Source organism: Squalius cephalus (assembly GCF_949319135.1).
Source record: "Squalius cephalus genome assembly, chromosome: 3".
NCBI classification, from domain to species: Eukaryota; Metazoa; Chordata; class Actinopteri; order Cypriniformes; family Leuciscidae; genus Squalius; species Squalius cephalus.
In genome coordinates, this window is record NC_137124.1 from 22,492,513 (window position 1) to 22,513,531 (window position 21,019).

The window sequence follows — 21,019 nt, forward strand, 5'->3', positions numbered from 1 at the left end:
CCTCCAGTTTTCCGTTTGTTTTGCCTCCAGCTAGCGCCGTGACTAACTGTGACGTCGGCGCAAAAGGGGTCTATATGTTACCGCTGGGATCAATCCTTAGGAAATATGGAGTGTCTTTTCATTTATATGCAGACGATACTCAAATCTATCTGCCTTTTAAACGTACTGACTCAAAGGGCCTGGAGGGCCATGTTTAAATGAAATACAATCCTGGATGTCCGCAAATTTTTTACATCTAAATGCGAGCAAAACTGAGGCTATTGTGTTTGGGCCCTCCATAGGAAATGGAAAAACCACCTTTAATGCTGCAAACCAATTTTGTGATATTAAACCTACCGTTAGGAGTCTGGGAGTTGCGTTGGATTCCTCTCTTAAGCGTGATAAACATATAAACACAGTAGTTAAATCATGTTTTTATCACTTGAAGCTGCTATCCAGAGTAAAGTCTTTCTTATCACCATTAGAGCTTGAAAGAACTATACATGCATTTGTTCTGTCCCGCCTGGATTATTGTAATTCCTTATATGCAGGATTACCCAAGTTTTCTATTACAAGGCTTCAAATGGTCCAAAACGCTGCTGCCAGATTCCTAACTGGGGTCCGCAGACATGAACATATCACTCCAATTTTATTGTCACTTAACTGGCTGCCGGTGCGCTATAGGGTTGACTTGAAATTATTGTTGCTTGTTTTTAAATCGTTACATGGTCTTGCACCTTCTTATTTATCCGAACTTCTGACTGTGAATGTGCCTGGTAGATGTCTACGGTCCTCTAGTCATTTTAATTTGTCCCAGCCACATTCTCGATTAAAGTCGAGAGGGGATCGTGCTTTCGCTGTTATCGGTCCGAGGCTGTGGAATAGCATCCCCTCCTCACTGAGATCGTTGACCTCCTTATATGAGTTTAAACTTAAACTAAAGTTATATCTCTTCGAACAGGCATTTCCTTAATTTTAATGTTTTATGTGGGTATGATTATATTGTGTAATTGTGATGTTTTTCCTTTTCATGCTTTCCTTGTTATGTAAAGCACAGTGGTCAACATCAGTTGTGTTTACTTGTGCTATAAATAAAGTAAAAGAAAGAACGTTACTTGAAAACAAAGAATGGCTGCTGCTGCTGGAGAACAGTCTTTCGAATCGGCTTTGGCCGCGACTCTGGAGGACTTGGAGTTAAGTTTTTCTTTGAGAAAAGAGCAAAGAACGGCACTTAAGTCATTCTTAAAAAAGGAAGATGTGTTCGTAGTTTTGCCGGCCAGATTCAAAAGTTGAATCTATCAACTAACGTAAGCTCCGCTGTTGGGAAAACGCTCTGGTTGGTTGAAGCGCTGTCCTATTGCGTGCAGAGGGAATTTGAAAGACAGCCGTTTATCCCGCCCCTCGGATTGAGCCGTGTCTATGGTGAGTTGCCAGACCTAACATCTTGATGTAGGTCTGGCTTTCCAGGCTACCTCAATGCTGCTCTTACAGACAATTGCGACAACTGACCTGATGCGACACTTATCCTAGACAAAGCGAATTTGTTGCTGATTTAAAATTATGATAAAATGATAGTGCAAGCATTAAAAGGTTTGCCCAAATACAAGAAAAACATTGTGACAGGAAATGAGAAGATGGCAGGGCAGCAGTTTTGGCTCTGTTATTCATCTTAAATAGGCACCACCTAACCCCATCCTTAAACACAACCATCACTGGTGCGTAAGCAGACTGTACGAAAACATACAAATGAGATCGGACAAATTCACACGAATTAGCCAACAATTCGTCAAAATGTAAAACGTGCCGAATTGCCTTGAGATTGTGTTGACTATCAAAAGGAAACAATCTACAGACAACCAGATGATCTACATGGTCTTCCTCTTGAGCAAAGCCAGCTGGAGATGGACCCGACTGCACCTCTGTCGCATACAAAAAACAACAGAAGAACACAGACTGTTAAAGTCATCATGGAATCAAAACTGACCCCATTTACTGTTCATATCCCTCATTTCAATGCATCCTTTCCAAATTCCATCATTTAATGTTTTCACAATCCATTAATTTCAGGGCATAAAATTTTTACCCACATTTATTGTTCTCTTTGACTTTCCTGTTTACTTTGGAAAATAACACATTACACAAGTAAAATGGGTGAGAATGCTATTTCATGTTGACTCAACAGGACATCCAACCACATTGATCTAAGGAGATCACTGCTTGCTACAATTTGAAGATTTATCTGTATCATTATGTAACAAGCTGTACGAGACAGTTGTATGATAAATGAGAATCTCAAATTCACTCATAAATGAAGAAAATTAAATAATAGTGTCTACTTAGGAAAAATATAATGCTTCATATCTTGCTGCATTGTTTCCGCTGACTTTATGATGCTAGTCAGAGTCTAGTGTTCTTATATGTGCCATTTAACTTAGTTCCTCTGATTAAGTGAAGTCAAGTTTCTTGAGGGATAAAATATTTAACACAATATCATAAAGAATGCTTTACACTGGACTAATTTACTGTTGATGTTTTATTTACTGAGATGAAGATCATATGACTATGATGGTGTCTTGTGTATTTATTGGGCTGCCTGTCCACAAGTTCATCATGTGCTACATAGCGCTAAGATTTCTTTTCATTTTCTCTGTTCATTTGGAGTGAATAGATTCAATTTGCCTGTCTGGATGAATAATGATCAGGATGACTACAACTGAAGCTGAGATACATATGCTTGTGGATGACTAAGTGTCGCATGGCACTCTAGGCTGAATTATCTTAAAGTTCCTGCAATGCAAGCGTGTGTTTTTGTTCTGAGAAAGAATGAATGAGCAACAATAATGTAAAACTTACAGACGCACACATGTGTCCCTGTCATTCTAGTTTTGTGGGCCCCATAGCTCCAAAACGCTTCCTCTTTCTAAATGTATTGCTCAAGTCAAGCTAGGATGACTCAGACACCATGTATCATCTGAACTGGAGCATGGAGTCTTAACCCGCTCTTAGTCCTTGCCAATAAAATGTCACTCATGGAAAAAAGGACTTATATAGCAATGGTTTAGTGAGGGATACTCTGAATGATTAACCGCAGTGAATTTTGGTGTGAGTCAGTATATGGTAGATATTTCCTATCTCTATATAAAGAACACATTAATTTTAACAAAGCAATATATATATATAAATTTGTTCAAGAATAGATACTCTTGTTGAGTAAAAGAGTTGATGATATTGTTAATGTTTTATGAAAATGTGTGTTGTGTTAAGTGATTCAGGAATGACTGATTATTTGACAAAGTGCAGTGGAAGCAATTTAACTCTTATTTGCACATTTGAAATTAGTTTTATTAGATTTGTCCAACAAATGACGGTGAGGCGGGAATTAGAATTCTTCATTAAAAAAAATAATATATATTCATACTTTCTCCATAAAATTTAAAGACTTAGATCATTTTACATGCTTTTGGAAATAACACACGGAGATGGCCTGGTAGGCTAAATGTTTGTTCTATCTGTGTTTCAGACAATAGCCTACACCTCAATCAACCGCGCCATCTTGTGGTCAGGGGTGGGATAAATTATATCATCATTTATTCCTCAAAATAATTTCTTTTGTGTTCTGCAGAAGAACGAAACTCAGACTGTACATGTTCAGAACAACATGAAGGTGAATAAATGACAGAGTTTGACAGAAAAGCATACAATCCTCAGCAGCATTAGAGTTAGAAAATGATCTTCACTTTCCATCCATCATTTTTAACTATAAAACCACTGCACCACTCCAACCTTAACTTGTTTAGTTGCCAAACACTATAACACATAATCTCACGTTGTTTTTCATGACTGTTCATTAAGGATACTACAAACTATAAAAACATATAATGTGCACTTAATTTGTGCGTTCCTCTTATTGTTACAAATTACCATAATTACATTATAAATACAAGTTTAGTCAGACATCTGGAGAGAATCTGTATTTTTTTTTAAAATGTGAGATGTCCATAGATGCAAAACTCCAAGAGTGATTGATTAGTCATTAAACAAAATATGTTACAAACAATCGTCCCATACCTACTCCTAACAACAGAGAACAATACCAAGATGACCTTGAAAAGAAAAGTTCATCAAGACTTTGGAAAGGCCTTGTTTTAAAGTTTACACCAATATAAAAGTACTTCAAATTAAAAGGTGTTTGCTTATGCATATGTGGATTTTGTATGTGGCAAGATGATGCTATAGATAGATCCATTCCTAATAGTGGAGAGCCATCACCTGGTTTATCATCAAAGCAACATATAGAAAACTGTAATTTGCATCAGTGTGGTTGGTATAGGCCTACAGATATTCATATTAAAACATCTGATGTTCCACTGTGGTTGGTACAGCTGTGCTGGGTGTCTGCTGAAGTGAGACACTCTGTGTCCTGAGGCTGTAATACATATCTTAATGAAAAAACTTTTGAAGAAATACTCTTAAGATCGATAGATAGATAGATAGATAGATAGATAGATAGATAGATAGATAGATAGATAGATAGATAGATAGATAGATAGATAGATAGATAGATAGATAGATAGATAGATAGATAGATAGATAGATAGATATGCATGTTAAATACTAAGAATTCATGACATGATGTAGGGGATTTATTTTTTTTTTTTTTAAATGAGTCCATCTTCGAACCTCAAAACGGATGTACTTTAAAAAGTAATAGTTTTTACCCTTTGCCATTATAACTGCTGCGGCTTAGACAATCATCTTCTAGCACGTTCTCCACGTTTGGCGTTGAGTCTCCTCCTCCGGTTAGTGCGCGAGCGCAGTCTGGAAATGCACTTCCGGTCGGTGAGACGTGGCTGACAGTGGAAAATCTTTCAGCAGAGAAATCGGGAGTCTGCTGGTGTGCTCCAACAGCTCCATCTCTAATACTCAGCAGTGCCTGGATGGCAGGGTCAACCCGGAGTGAAAACTGTAGGAATTTCAGCAGGGTAAGATAAAACGTCTTTTATTTATCGCTGCAAATCTGGTAAGGCAGTGATTGTTTTTCAAGACACGCAACTTTGTATCGAGGTAGTTTGCAAGTTCAGTTGCTTTTATCGGAAATAATATTGCAGCAACGTTGGCTTTTGCGATTTTTTTTTTCCATTGCCAATAAGTATCAGATAAACACTAATGGTTTTGCATTCGGTCATTCTTTGCTTTTTTAATTAGTTTAGCAGAGAAACGCTGAAACTTTGCAAACTATAGAGTGAAAACGGTCGGAAAACAGTCTGGAATTTCTCGGGAATCTCACCGCTCCCTCAACTCGTGCACGTCCACACACTGTTCAAGCGTGCTGCTCCTGTGTGAATGTTAGCATACTGATTGTACAGCATTTTTGTCCACCCATAACGTGCATTATTGGTGTCATTTACATCGGTTAAAACTTAAATTCATTGTTTTATTTTGTTTTTGTATATAATACATAATAAAGGCCATTTAACTCTTATGTTAAGTTTCAGCATTGTATAAAGATCACCTGCTGGAGACAGCTGAACTCATTTAGTCTCATTATTATTGGGTGATACTGTTGTTAGATACGGTTAGCCTACTGTTGGAAGATATTGTGTTAGGCCTGCCTCTAATGCATTATCTACTATCTATCATGTTTTAATTGTTTCATTTCTATTGCTTATAGATTGTTTCCCTGTGTTGACAGTAACTACCTAAATGTGTGGTGTTTTGTCTGGGTTATGACTCACATGGCCTTGGTCTTTTTGAATGTCTGTCTTCTGGTTACTGTGGGGTTTTTTTTTTTGGGGGGGGGGGGGGGGATGTGGATAGAAGTGGAGGCACTTAGTCACCATATCCAGACATTTCAGTTTGTAGGTAAAGCCAAAGGGCTAATTCACCATGACTTCCATATTCAAGTGGCTTTTTAGAAATGCCGTTTTCGAATTATGAATAAAATGTCTTTCATATTTTAAAACATAGAATTTTGAAGCTGTGGTTAGCAGATTGCTATATAAGAACTACAACAGATGTCACATTTGTAAAGGTATTCGTATCCTTTTAATAGGTGCTGTGAGAAAAAATAAATAAATAATGGTTCTAAAGAGACAAAAAAAAATTGTAATCAAAAATTCCATGCAATGGTAATAATTTCACAGATTTCACTCAACCGTTCAAAAAGTTTGGAAATTGGAAATAACTTTTCTATTCCATTATATTTCAGAAATTATTCTAATATGCTGATTTTGTGCATTTCTTATCCACAGTGAACAATTGTGCTTGTGCTGCTTTCTGTTTATGTGGAAACTGTCTTTAAGTTCAAAACAAGAGCATTTATAGTGTGACTGTCACATTTGATCAGTTTAATGTGGCCTTGCTGAATAATAGTATTAATTTAATGATCTTAATCTTACTGACCCCAAACTTTGAACTGTAGTGTATACAGAATAGTACATATTCCTGCTTGTGACGCTCTTGTTAAATTGCAACTCAAAGTTGCTCAAACACTGATATGAAAAAATAACTGTTTATTTCATTCGGGACTAAGAAACCCAGAACCTTATTAAAACTAATCTTTCCACTTCATGAAATTCTGTTTGAAGGCTCCTCTATTCCTTACAGCACCCTACATGTTTCTTCCACGTGCATTGCGGAGGTCTGGGCTGATGAGCGCAGGACCCGAGAGGCCCATTTGGGCATTTGCTGTGCTGCTCCTTGGCGCCGCCCTACTGGCGTCATCCTTTGACGGGAAGATGATGGCTCAGACCGCTGTGGCCCAGGCAAAGACTGCAGCTGCAGGACCAGGACCATGGAGCATTAAGGACCTTCTAGACCTGGATGAGCTGTTCTCCGTCGACAACCTAGATGTTTGGTTCTGCTCCCTCTTGGGATCGATTGCCATCGGACTTAGTGGTATCTTTCCGCTTTTAGTGATACCCATTGAAGCTGGAACAACTTTAAAAACTGAGGGTAAGTCACATTTATATGCTTGCGTGCTATTTGTGATCTAGGCCTGTGTATGTAACCAGCTCACTGTAACAACTAATCTAGCATCATGTTACATACTAACCAGGTCAGGTTGATTATGTTACAGTTAGAGCTGATCCAGATATTCGCAGCTGTGTCCCGGTGCTGACTAATGGACAGAGATCTGTATTTGTGTGTCTTTTCTTTGTTCCTTCCTTTAGGTTGAAAAGGTTTTCTTTTCTTGCCCTGCGCAGGTCATCTATAATTTGAGCAGAATGGAAAAAACTAGATGATTCTGCTCACACATCAGGCCTAATGTGACAAACGGACATGTGTTTGTTATTAATACAAACAAGAGAGAATCGGCTTGTAGATTGATGCAGGTCTTCACACAGTTGTCTGGTTAATATAAGGCAAGGCTTTTGTGGCACTTCCTCCTTTTAATTCAAGATCATGTTCTCTGTGGGATTTTTCCCTTTGCTCCTTTTGACCGGTTCCTCAGTCTTTTGTTTTTCGTACCATGTTAAAGAAATTTCCCAGCCACTAAATAAGCCACATTTATAATATAAAAAATGTTTTAAAGGAGACTAATATGACATCAAGTCCAATCCTGAAATTAATCTGTAAAAAGCAGTGTTTATTTTATTAAATTTATTTTATTTGAAATAATACAGGTTCATCCTGGTTATACTACAGTTCCCTGTTAGTTAGCTGACAATGTGTAAGCAAAGCTGAAATATATCATAGCTTACTCAGTTACTCATGGAAGCTTGTTTCCACCACAGAATAAACCATTTTAAAAGATAATTCTTTTTATCTCACAGTTGCTAGTTTACATCTTGCAGTTCTGACTTTTCTCAGAATTGTGAGATATAAATTCGCTATTGCGAGTTATAATAAAGTCCAATTCTGAGGGGAAAAATATATATATTTTTTTTTTCTCTCTCAGAATTCTGAGTTTATATCTGACAATTCTGACATTTTTCTCGCAATTACGAGTTTATATCTCGTGATTCTAACTTTATAACTTGCAATTGCGAGTTTACATCTCTTGATTCTGAGAAAAAAAGTCTGAATTTTCCACTGTATTCATTATATGATATAAAAGTTCTTGCAGAGAGAGTATCCAACCGACACTGAGAAAAATGTTGTGCGAGCATGCTTGACCTTGAAAAGAATTTGTTGAGCAATCACATCTTCAGCTACACCTGTCATGGCTTGTCCAAATAATTCTTGATGTAGTGGACGTTCAAGAGAAGAGCCAACAGAACCATAATAGGAAATGCAAAAAAGTGTGTTGCACAGTAACATTATATGGTGAACAGGTTGGTCTCTAAAGACCTTTGCAGAAGGCAATGCTGCAGTGAAACTTTTGTCTGTGATGATATCAGTCATGCAGAAATAGATCAGAGTCTGGCAGTGGATCCCACTCAGGAAGTAGACCGGCTTAAGAGAAGGTCTGTTCTGACCTTCCAGTGTAGGGTGTAGTGGGCAGGACAGTAGTGGTTTAGATGGAATTATAAGCAATTTAGGTGTGTCCTGTTACTGTACCACAGAGACTCGCCACATGATTCTCAAAGCAGTGGTGAATAATGGTGTTAGATATTTTAGGCCTGTTATATTCCCACACTTTAGGGTTGCAAAACTATCTTATTGCAGCTTTGCAGCTTCAAAACCTAAACTGAATGGAAAAACAACATAATTGTTAAAGATATGTAAGAATTTGTAGAATGATTGTGCAACTGTATAGAGGTTTCTTCGTCTGCCATCTGCTATGTGTGAAGGATTTGCTCAGTTTTTTTAACACAGCAAGATGCACATCAAGCATTTCTTGTCATGTTTATGAAGTGGCGCTGATGCTTTCACACTGATTGCAGCTGGGTGTCAGAAGCTGAAGAAGCTGCTGAGTTTTGCCATTGGTGGTCTCCTAGGAGACGTGTTTCTCCACCTCCTTCCTGAAGCCTGGGCTTACACTTCCAGTCCTGGTGAGAAATCTCACATTATATATAACATTTGCTGTTGTTCATGCATTAATCATCATCTGTGTGCTCTTTTTCTTTCACAGTCTTTGGAATGGGAATCTCTTAGGGAACTATGCATTTTTAACATTTTACCATCAATAGTCTAGTCCAGTAATTGACCCTTCACTAAACCCCGTCCCCTTGGTAACTCTGGCTCAGTCTCTTATATTCACTTTGGTACTGGAATCGATATGAAAAAAAAAAAAAGCTCACACAGTGCAATTCACAGCTTCCATCGACATTAAAAATAGAAACACACAGAACTTCAATGAACTAGATATAATATTCAATAAATGGATAAGACCAAAAGCTTGTCATATATTTTGAATAAAGGCAGGATTGGTCCATATACAGTAGCCTGCAGTTTTTAAGGCAGAGCCATTGATTTTCTTTGTTGTTTTTTTTAATTTTTGACAGTATACTTTTATAGAATAATATAATTAATATTTTGAATTATTTACTTTTATATTTAAATTTTATTTAAATTATAGTTTACATACAATTTTATAGTTTTATATATGTTAGATTTAAAAAAAAAAATTCTTCATTTCTTAGTAATGTTACTACTTAAACGTATAAACTTAAGTTTACGTTTTTCATCTGTTTATTTTTATTTTTCAATTACTTAAATGCTTTTTAATAGTTTTGTTAATAGATTAAGCTTAGTGAAGTTTAATTTTTTTTATTCTTCTTAGATTTATATAGAAAAGGAACATTTCTCTTTCTCTCCCCTTTTTGTGTGTATATGCTGGATAGATGGGTCCCACAGACACTATCGTACGCAGGGTTTGTGGGTGATAGGGGGTCTGCTGTCTTTTCTGATCTTGGAGAAAATGTTCCCTGATGAAGACAGTGACCCAGAGAGCAGAGCTACCTGCCAAAAAGCCAAAGTAAGTTACATGTGCTTTTGCCCTGTCACTTCATTTCCTCACCTGCCATTTTTAACTATTTAACAACCTTTTAACCTATAATGTAGTTCCATGCATGTTATATGGCAATAGTTTATACACTACATATTCCAGCACTTTGAATCAGTTTAATTGATAGTGGAACATTGCAATTCTGAACCTCATGGGGGAGCCAAAAGAACGATGGTGGAGTTATGCACTCAACAGAATCGCATACATTTATTATGCATCCACTCAAACTCCACCAAGCATCATGTAGTAAACAATCAGAATGCAGTTGGAATATTTATAAATCTGTTTTATTATTTTAATTTATTTCTTAATCCCCCCCCCCCCCCCCCGTTATTTAACTACAAAAGTCAAAAGTACAACTATTAAAAAAAATTATACTGGCACATGTTCCTTTTGAGGGCTGGCTAAAAAAGGAGTTATAGTTTGTTGTGTCTGCTCTCTTCCTGTTTTGTTAACAATGTCATAAATATTTATAGAACATAATTGTTTTATCTTTGAGTCTCTGGGAAAAGCTTGACAGACTTTGAGTGTTTGGGCAAACCTGAGTCTGAGATTCTTGTTAATTTCAGCTCTTAATGCCAAAACTGCTTAACTGCTATTAGCTTTTACCAGTTCTTATATAAATAATTATTCTTTATACATGTTATTAAGATTAAAATGTTTTGGTGAGCACACATAGGGAAGGAATAGTACTGACGGAATAATTAATGCTATAGACCTTATGCGCCAGAGAAACAAGCGCGCAGCCATCTTTAAAATATTGTCTTTGAACTTCCGTTTTTGCGGTCGCTCTGTAGATCTCTGGCATTGCTGTCCAGGAGTAATTAGCTGGTGAAGTGGATTTACTTAATGTAAAGTTAACGAAAGTTATCATGAGGATTGTAATGTTTAAAGCACATGTCTTAACAAATGTCAGTAGACCGGGAAGATTTTAAAACGAGCCGTTCGGTTCATTCATAAATACGCAAGATCGCTTTGAAAATACAGACCGGAAGACAAAAGACAACCAGTGCAGCGCTGAAAAGGGGCGGAGCTACATAAGGTCTACAGGAATGTTGTGGAGTCTCGAATCATGAATCACTGTTTGTGTCAGATGGATATACATTATTTTTCTTTCACAGTCTTTGGAATGGGAGTCTCATGGGAAAACTATGCCTTTGAAATTTTTTATCATCAATAGTCTAGTCCAGTATTTGACCCTACACTTAACCCCGTCCTCTTGGTAACTCTGGCTCTGTCTCTTATATTCACTATGGTAAATGAATCAATATGGAAAAATGGCACTAAGTAACATTTACTTTGAAGCCAATGTTGTGGAGTCTTAAATCATGAATTACTGTTCGTGGCAGACAGATATTCAAAATCCCAATTCATGTCCTATTCAAATACCAACAGGACCATTCCTGTCATTCAAGAGGAACCCAAACCTTTTTATTCTGGGCTCGTTTCAGTATGTTGCATCAGTGCCAGTTAAACACACACACAAGTTTTCACTTTGCGAGCTCCACCCCAAGGGAGATAACCGCTTAAGGCCTTAAAATATTTGCTCTTAGATGCTTCCTAAGACAAATGAATAACATATTTGTTCTGCTTACTTTCAATTGTAGACATGTCATGGCTTGCTTTGTCAACAAATAAACACCCATTTACAAATAAAGTTATAGTGTCCATCTTTACACCTCCATGTTTGTTTCTTTTAGTCTGGTCCCTTTTTCTAATTTTGTGGATTTTGGTTTGGTGTCAGGGCTGCACCATTGAAGCTTTGTGCACTGCATGTGCAACAAGAGAAATGTGCTTGGATGGATCTACTCTCGCTTTTTTTAGAGGGAGTCTTGGGTGCCTTGGTCAGCTTGCAGTGCCTGTGATGTAGATGTCCATTTTTCACCCACTCTCTGCCTGCCCTTCTAATTATAACTTTTAATTTGACTTGGATTATGACTTTTATCTGTTTGTAAAAGTCTACGTTTGAGTCTTCTGTCTAGCTTACGGGAGACCTGTGAGTTTGATTGATAGCCTCTGCTCTGTTTAGGTAGCTATAAATAGTGTCTAGCAGGAAGCAGCTGCCACCAGCATTCCATCAGCAGACAGACGGGCCACAGAAGTCTGCCACGGTGCACAGAAACCACAGCTGAGAGGCTAGAACAGGGAGGAAACGTCATCTTCTGTTATTACATTCTGAAAGGCTCGTTGCTGTAGAGACCGATTCTTTTCTCAGTCAGCTTTTGCCAGCCAGCCCAGTACTGTCTCAAAAAACTGATGTGGAAAGAATTGACAACTGAAATACTTAGATTTTTAGGCTTTGAGTGTGAGCTAATGTTTGGTTGAAATGGAGCTAAACTGAGTGTTATCAGTCTGCTGAGGATTTAGTCGGTTTAATTTGAGAATTAAAGGATTACTTGTAGTCATTTACAGCTTATTATCTATGTACGGAGTGCTGTGCATTCCCACAGACAAGTTCGATATTTTCCTCAGTTAATAAAACTGAACGGAAAATGTTTATAGCAGTGTCCTTGTAATGGAGCAGACAAACAGGCAGCAGTGGGAGTAAAATTGTTGAAGAAAAACTTTCTTTAATGTTTTTGATACAAGTCTCTCATGTTTGCCAAGGCTGATTTGATCAAAATACAGTAAAAAGAGTAATATTGTGAAATCTATTTTAAAATTGAATTTATTCCTATGATGGTAAAGCTGAATTTTCAGCATCATTACTCCAGGCTTTACTTCAGTATCACATGATCATTCAGAAATCATTCTAATATGCTGATTTCCTGCTCAAGAAACATTTCTTATCAATGTTGAAAGCAGTTGTGCTGCTTAATATTTTTGTGTAAAATGTCACTAACTTTTGATCAATTTAATACATCCATGCCGAATATAAGTATTGATTTTCTTTTGAATGGTTTTTAAATCCCAGGTTTATTTGAAGGTGGGGAAATTGTCTTTTTGCTCTTGAATGCTGTGAAATGATCCCAGATTAGAATGGCTTATTGTGGCGTTTTCTCTCCCCATATTAGTCTTCAACAGATACGAGCAGCGAGGTCTCTGTGTCCCCACAAACAAATGGCATCTGCTCAAACAACAACTCCGACTCCAAGCCAAAGACTGACATCAGCCCTTACACAGAGCCAGAGAAAATAAAGGTAAGATGCACACACTAATCATGCCTTGTGCACAATAAAAGGTCTAAGTGGTCATTATATTATTAGAGACAAGTACTTCTAAATCTGGGATTGTTTCCTTCTAGCCAATCATACAGCATTTAAAAGTCTCATCTATTATCTTTCTCTTCCATTTACTGTATATGCAATGTTTCTTTATTTCTTCAGACAAGTGGTTATCTAAACCTTCTTGCTAACTGCATTGATAACTTCACTCATGGGCTGGCAGTGGCAGGAAGCTTCTTAGTAAGCCGAAAGGTAAGAGCAAACAGACCAATTCCATATAAAAGTGATTCGGCAGTACCACTACTACTGTCTAGCAAGGGTGACTGTTATATATATAGATTCAGTTACTGTATAAATATAGTATGCTTTGGCCACTTAAGCATTTTAAAACTTCTATTTTAAAGCATTTAAGGGTTCTCCCATGATTCTTTTGGACCATTGCAAACCGTGAGATAGAGATGTTTATGTGATGTGTGGTAATATTTATAGTGCAGCAGTATTTATATGGCTTATGTGAAGTTGAAGTCCAGGTGGAGAAGCATAAGGCTCCCAGCATGCGTGGGGAGGGAGTTTCAGAGGAAATGGACTTGGTGCAACATACTTGCACATAAAAACACACTTTTACACATTTGCTCACTGGCCTGGACATACATATTTGGCTGCATAAATGCAAGGCAGAGTACTGATGGAGAACTGCCATTTTACGGTTTTCTCTACCTCCCCCATAGCCTCTGTTGACATTTCAGTTAAACATATGTGCCAAATTACGAAACAGAATATGGCTTCACTGCCCTGCCATGATTCTATTAGAAAACAAGGGCTTGGCTTACTAAATAATTAGTTTATTCTGAGAACTTTACAATGTCTTACTTTACCTGTCCTAACAGGTTGGTTTCTTAACAACGTTCGCTATTTTGCTTCATGAGATCCCTCATGAGGTACGTATTTCAATATCTTGAGTCTCTCTTGAGTTTCAGCCATGTAATTATTATAAGGAAGCAATGCATTTCATTTTTAGCTGATCGATAATAATTTATAGTCATTCCAACAGTTACTGTACATGAATTGTCCCAGTACTTACCAGTTTCTGTTGCTGTACATTCATTTGTCTTGATGGAAAGGTGGGCGATTTTGCCATTTTGCTGCGAGCAGGCTTTGACCGTTGGAAAGCCACCCGTATGCAGCTCTCTACAGCATTAGGAGGAGTCCTGGGGACGTGTTTTGCTCTTTGCTCCCAATCACATCATGGGGCAGGTGAGACATCGCGTAGTCTCAGACTATACATTATATGCATTACCATTCAAAAGTTTGGGGTCAATTAGAGTCTTTTTTTTCTTTTTCTTTTTATTACATCTTCTTGAAAAATCTTACCTACCCCAAACTTTTGGATGGTAGTGTATCTTTGATCTTGAGTGGATCATCTTTCTTCTGATGTCAGTGTTTGTTCCCATTCCTAACATGATTTTTAGCAGCTACTGATGCTTAATAAATAATCATTTTCTTTTTTTGGGGTTTTATACAAAATAAACATTTGTTCATCCCATTCTGGACTTTATATGTGGATCAGTGTGCTTAATATAAGATCCTCATCAAACATTATTCAGTGTTGATTCTGCTCATTTGTGTCTTTATAGAGAATGCCACTGCCTGGATCCTGCCCTTCACCTCAGGTGGCTTTATCTACATCGCCTTGGTCAATGTGGTACCTGATCTGCTAGAGGAGACCAACCCGAGGTAAGGTCCACTTCCACCTTTTTTTTTAACCTCCCACATGTAAAATTCCTCCCATACTTCACATATTAAATTACTGAATGTCCATGACCATGTCCCCTGTTCCCACAGGAACTCCTTTCTGCAGGTCCTGCTGTTGTTTTGTGGAATTGCAGTCATGGCTCTTCTCTCAGTCGTCATGGACTAGCCACAGGCGAGCACTGTGTTTTTTCAAGGGACGTTTAGCGTGTCACCTAGCATGGACTTATGGACTATTCACTTCACTGTTTCAGCTTTAAATAATTTACACATTTTTGTCACCCCAAAGACCGTGTGAGGAAAGACCAAATAAAGAAACAGCCTTGACAATCAGGTGTGATTTTAGCCTTATCTTTCAAACACCGGGAACCATCTGTGTCCAGATTAAATTTAGACTTAACTCATGATGCCTTTATAGGCACCAGCTGAAACTGAAGGGAAATACAGGTTTGTGCAAACGGTGCTCAGAATTAACAGTAGTTGTTTTGGTTCAAATACCTAAGCTGCTTCTATTTTGCATTCTTGTTCATAATCATGTTCCAGCCTGGTGTCAATGACTTATGCTCAGTAAGAAGAACCTGTTACTTTCCATTGTCAGTAGGTTTCATCACTGTGATTTGCTTTATTTGTAAGTCAACATACTGCACATGCAGTTTCACAACAGGTCAACCGATTCTTTATTAAGAAACAGTGTACAGGCACATACACTTACATAATCCAATTTTTGATGGTCATCATCAATGATTTTTAAAAAAAGCTAATATTGCTTCACTTTTATAAATTATTCTGTCTAAAAGTTACATCTATTAAAGCTCATTTCACACTTCATTTGCTCAAGACATCCACGCTTTGCATGAGTACATATTCCTCTTGCACATACATCATTGAACACACTCCTTCTGTCAAACACTTTTGAAAATATTCAACAGGCCTTATTTTCTTAAAGTATTTACTCTTGTTATTGATTATATCCTGATAGCCACTACATTGCTGCATTTTCATTTTAATTCTCTGATTTTCTGTTCTCTGTGGTCCTGGCATTGCGATTCAGAGTTTTGAGTGATTTAGTCTAGAGGATTGACAGTTTCATAAGCAGACAGTTCTTTTACTCAAATGACTTGGTGCCATTTCATACATTTCGATCAAATTTTAAAGAAGATAATGAAATAGTTGATAAATGGATTGCCTGTTTTGCCAGTTTTGTACATGGAATGTTACTGAAAGAATGTTCTGAACGCATCACTTGGCAGGTCAGAACGATCTTTGCCAAAATGTAAATATTTGAAAAGAGATTATATATATTTATTCTATTAACAATGTCATGTTGAAAGAAAAATGTATAACTTTTAAGACTTGAGTCCTCCCATTGTATAGTTGAAATAAAGATATGTTACTGTTTGATTTAAACCTGTTGTTGTGGCTGTTTTTTTGTTTTTTTTAATGACTGAACTATGTGCAGCTTTCACTTGTAGAATCACCTCTGCAATCCAGCACTGTAGAAACTCTTTAGAAATGTATTTGGTAGTTCAGCTGACCGTTAAAATCTCAATCATTTGCTAACCTTCTAACCAAATGCCTATTCAGTTTAAGACTTAAGATTTAATAATGGATGATTGAAATTTCTAATAACTCGTATTCACACTAAAAATGTATGTTATTGTGTCAATTAAAGGGATAGGTCACCAAAAAAGAGAAACATTTCAGGACCATGTTTTAATCAACATTTAACATCAACTGCCTTTTCTATTTTAGGTTTTTCTAAATTGCTAACATATGTTTGTGATTATTTTTCTTCTTTTTTTTTCTTTTTTTTTTTTAGATGCAGAACTCTATTGCTTCATGTACTGTGTGGTAAATATCCATCAATTGAATTGATGCATGTTGAGTGAGAGTGTCTTTCCTGCATCAAAACGGGTCTTTTCTATTGTATTAGCGTTAATGGATCCTAAATGACATTTAGCAGTTCTGGTTTGCATATCAGAATGACTTTTCAGGATTATGCAGTACCTTACGGAAGATGCATTTAATCATGAGGGCGCATAGGTTTCTCATGACCTGCTGAATTGCCAGCTATACCTCTTGGCTGTTATGCCCCCCATGTGGAGGAACTTTTTCCTAATGACTCTTATGAGATGGCTACCCTTACTATTATGGAGTAACCGTATACCATGTTTAACCGTTAGTAAGCTATACCCATTCATGAGCTTTGACTTTTCACTACTGTTCTATGCTGATGCAGTTTGGCTTGACAACTGTGTGGAGTTTATTTGCACATCTTTGGAGTCTATTTTGTCTCTGCAAGGTCTTTGCATTTTTCATTGTGATATGTCATATAAATGGCTCGAATTCCCTGCCACTCCAAGTCCTGTATGTTCAAAGTAGTAGTTCTGCAACGGTGTCGGATATGCCAAGATGCGTGCCACAAGCACATTTTTCTGCACAGTCTGGGTCTGAAATGTCATATGGGAATCAGGGGGTGGTATTGATTTTGTGTTCACACTTGTCCTATTTCAACACAGTCTGTTTGGCAAGGGACCGTTGCCATAACGACTAGCCTGTGGGTTGTCTTCCTTTGTCATCTGCCCTGACAGAGCCCAGTGTGTGGGAAACTGCCTGGAACTTTGGACAATGAGGTGCCACTTTATTTAATTTATTTTTTTCGAAAGCCTTTATGCCTTGTCTTTCAAAACGGCTTCCGATGGGCACCTAAAACGTGGCTGCTTGTACTAACATGATTTATTCTCCTGTATCTTGACCTGAACCTCCCACGCTTCTGAAGCTCCTCACTGTGGGCAACCTCCATGGATGACAGGTGGCAAGTTAGTGCTGCTGCAGTTCACACCAAGTATATTAATAAAAGATTTGAGTACACCTGATCATGTTGAAAATTGGGAGAAAGAGAGGAGCAGGGAAGTAAAATAATGCTGACATAACAAGAGTGGGGGAGAAACTAGAAGAAAAAAAAGTCTTGAAAGGAATCAAAGGACAGATGCAAAAGTTAGACAGTAAAACATTTCATGTGTCAAGTTTATTTATATAGCGCTTTTCACAATACAGATTGTATCAAAGCAGCTTCACAGTATTAAATTAAAATAATACGTCAATGTTTGTTTCTAGTGGAAAACGTCCACGTTTGGTACTGCTGATCAATAGTATTGTTGATCGATTAAATTAAATACCCCCAAATATCCCCAACTGAGCAAGCCAAAGGCAACAGTGGCAAGGAACTGAAAAACTCCATCAGGTGACCTAATGGAGAAAAAAAAACCTTGGGAGAACCCAGGCTCAGTCGGGGGCCAGTTCTCCTCTGGCGTTTATGAACTAGAGGTCGGATTTAACTGTAAGATTAAAAGTATTATATGAATGCCTGGCTGAAGAGATGCGTCTTTAATCTAGTTTTAAACTGGGAGAGCGAGTCTGAGCAACGAACAGTATCAGGAAGGCTATTCCAGAGTTTTGGAGCTAAATGTGAAAATGCTCTCCCTCCTTTGGTGGATCTGGATATCCTAGGTATGACCAAAAGCCTCGAATTTAGTGATCTTAAAGAGTGCGATGGATTATAGGGCGATAGAAGATCCGTTAAATAGACTGGAACTAAGCCGTTTAGGGCTTTATATAAGTCAGTAGCAATACCTTGTAATTAATACGGAACTTTATAGGTAACCAATGTAGTGATGATAGAATTGGTGTTATATGATCATATTTTCTTGATCTAGTAAGAACTCTAGCAGCGGCATTTTGGACTAACTGTAGCTTGTTTATTGAGGATGCAGGACAACCAGCTAATAAAGCATTACAGTAATCTAGTCTCGAGGTCATGAATGCATTAACTAACTTTTCTGCGTCAGAAACTGATAGCATATTACGTAGCTTAGCAATGTTTCTAAGGTGGAAAAAGGCTGTTCTTGTAACATATGAAATATGATTTTCAAAAGACAGGTTGCAGTCTAGTATAACACCCAGGTCTTTTACTGTAGAGGATAAAGTAACAGGACATCCTACTATGTTAAAGTTGTATTGTGAGAGGTTTTGTGGGTGGTTTTTTGAACCGATGATTAGTACCTCTGTCTTGTCTGGATTTAATAAAAGAAAATTGCGCGTCATCCAATCTTTTATATCTTTAACACACTCTGTCAATTTGGATAATTTAGCGTTTTCATCTGGCCATGATGAAATATAGATTTGAGTGTCATCAGCATAACAATGGAAACTAATTCCATGTTTCCTTATAATATTTCCAAGTGGCAGCATATATATTGAGAATAACAGAGGGCCTAACACAGATCCCTGCGGCACTCCATAGTTTACTGGAGTTATGATCGATTTTTCTCCATTTAAATAGACAAAATGGTAGCGGTCAGATAGGTATGATCTGAACCAGCTTAATACTTGTCCTTAATCACCAGTATAATTTTGTAGTCGATCTAAGAGTATTGTGTGATCTATAGTATCGAACGCAGCACTAAGATCAAGTAAAACTAGTATTGAGATACAGCCTTGGTCAGAAGCTAAAAGTAAATCATTTGTGATTTTAACGAGCGCAGTTTCAGTGCTATGATACGGCCTGAATCCAGACTGAAACTTTTCATAGATGTCATTTTCTTGCAAGAAAGAGCCCAGTTGGGCGGACACAACTTTTTCTAGTATTTTAGACATAAAAGGTAGATTTGAAATGGGTCTATAATTTGCTAGATTATGTGGGTCTAATTGTGGTTTCTTAATGAGAGGTTTTATAACTGCCAATTTAAATGTTCTTGGAACATGACCTAAAGATAAAGATGAGTTAATAATATTGAGTTAATAATATGCCTTATTGGCATTGTGCATCATATTTGATATTTCAGGCTAAATACGTGTTTTAATATAGCACAATAACACAAATACTTTCTCAGGTCTCATAAAATGGGTTAAGATTTGTAGGCCTACAGTTTTTTTTACTGCTGCTGGGAATGTTTCCGAAGACAAAGTCTACCATACGTGGGCAGGACACAGTGCTGCATTCTGAGAGTTTCCCTTGAGCAGTTTTCTGTTCAGGGTTTGTTTACTTTCTCAGTGTGCTAATATTTCAATTTATTCCAGCAAATCCAAATGACAAGGATTTTCTGTTCCCTGTTTGGTGATATTTAACTCTGAGAAGCAAAATTGTGTCTCTCACTAATCTGAAAAAAAAAAAAAAAAAAAAAAAGAGGCATTAGTTCTTAAGATATTAAGTTATAAATGTTTTATCTTTCAACAAGATGCCTTTTTGACTATAATAATATGTTTTTTTTTTTTAAATTATGTGTGACCCCACACAAAAACATTGCTGAAATATACATATATGTATGTGTATGTGTATATGTATGTATAACTAAACCTTTAAGGACTGTTCCACAGGTGCATGTTGAATAATTGTGGATGGTTCATTGAACGATCATGAAAAACATTGTTTAAACCCTTTATAATAAAGATCTGTAAAGCTTATTTGGATTTTACAAAATTATCTTTAAAATACAGTGTCCTGAAAAATGGACATTTATACTGTATATGCAATTTTTAAAATCATTTTTACAGTAAATAACTGATGCATTTAAGAAGCTATAGATGTTCACTTTTTATAGCCTACTGTAAAACAGTTTTTTTTTTATGAAAAAGGCATCCATTGGAATGCCCCAATAATTAGTAATTAGTAATTAGTAAACATCAAGGAGAGCAAGAGAGCTAAAAAATGATACAGGCTTGAAGAAATATGTGAACCTGAACCACAAAACCAGTCACATGGGTCAATTTTTTGAAATTGAGATTTATACATCACCTGAAAGCTGTTAAGATAGGACAATATTTGGCCGAGATACAACTATTTGAAAAAAGAAAAACGAAATACTGAGAAAAGTCGCCTTTAAAGTTGTTCATTTATGTTCGCGATTGTGCTGCATTCACTCACACAAATAAATGTTTTATATATTTACGGTAGGAAATGTAGCTACAAAATATCTTAATGGAACATGGTCTTTACATAATATCCTATTGATTTTTGGCATATAAATAAATAAATAAATAAATAAGATAATTCTGACCCATACAATGTAGCCTATTGATATACCCGTGATATACATAAATATACCCGTGCTACTTGTGACTGGTTTTGTAATCCAGGGTCACATATTTGAACAGCTGTTTACATCTGTAATGCTGTGCTGGAGTTTGTAATCAATAAATTACCCTCTCATCTCATGTTTATCACTATTCTCCGCGA

The 21,019-nt window shown here is 37.0% G+C and overlaps 1 protein-coding gene across 2 annotated transcripts; it reads left to right on the forward strand.

Annotated features, from left to right (window-relative positions):
* Nucleotides 1-4,728: 4,728 nt before the first annotated feature.
* Nucleotides 4,729-15,500, forward strand: slc39a13 (solute carrier family 39 member 13). 2 transcript variants are annotated; one of them, XM_079867895.1, is made up of 10 exons: nucleotides 4,729-4,961; nucleotides 6,567-6,933; nucleotides 8,808-8,915; nucleotides 9,708-9,841; nucleotides 12,886-13,011; nucleotides 13,198-13,287; nucleotides 13,923-13,973; nucleotides 14,157-14,289; nucleotides 14,670-14,769; nucleotides 14,878-15,500. In XM_079867895.1, exons 1-10 carry the CDS (start codon nucleotides 4,917-4,919, stop codon nucleotides 14,951-14,953), a joined length of 1,230 nt encoding a protein of 409 aa, XP_079724021.1. In that variant the 5' UTR covers nucleotides 4,729-4,916; the 3' UTR covers nucleotides 14,954-15,500. The 2 variants fall into 2 exon arrangements, with proteins under 2 accessions (XP_079724021.1, XP_079724020.1); XM_079867894.1 differs by having other exon boundaries at nucleotides 4,808-4,961; nucleotides 6,586-6,933.
* The last annotated feature ends 5,519 nt before the right edge of the window (nucleotides 15,501-21,019 follow it).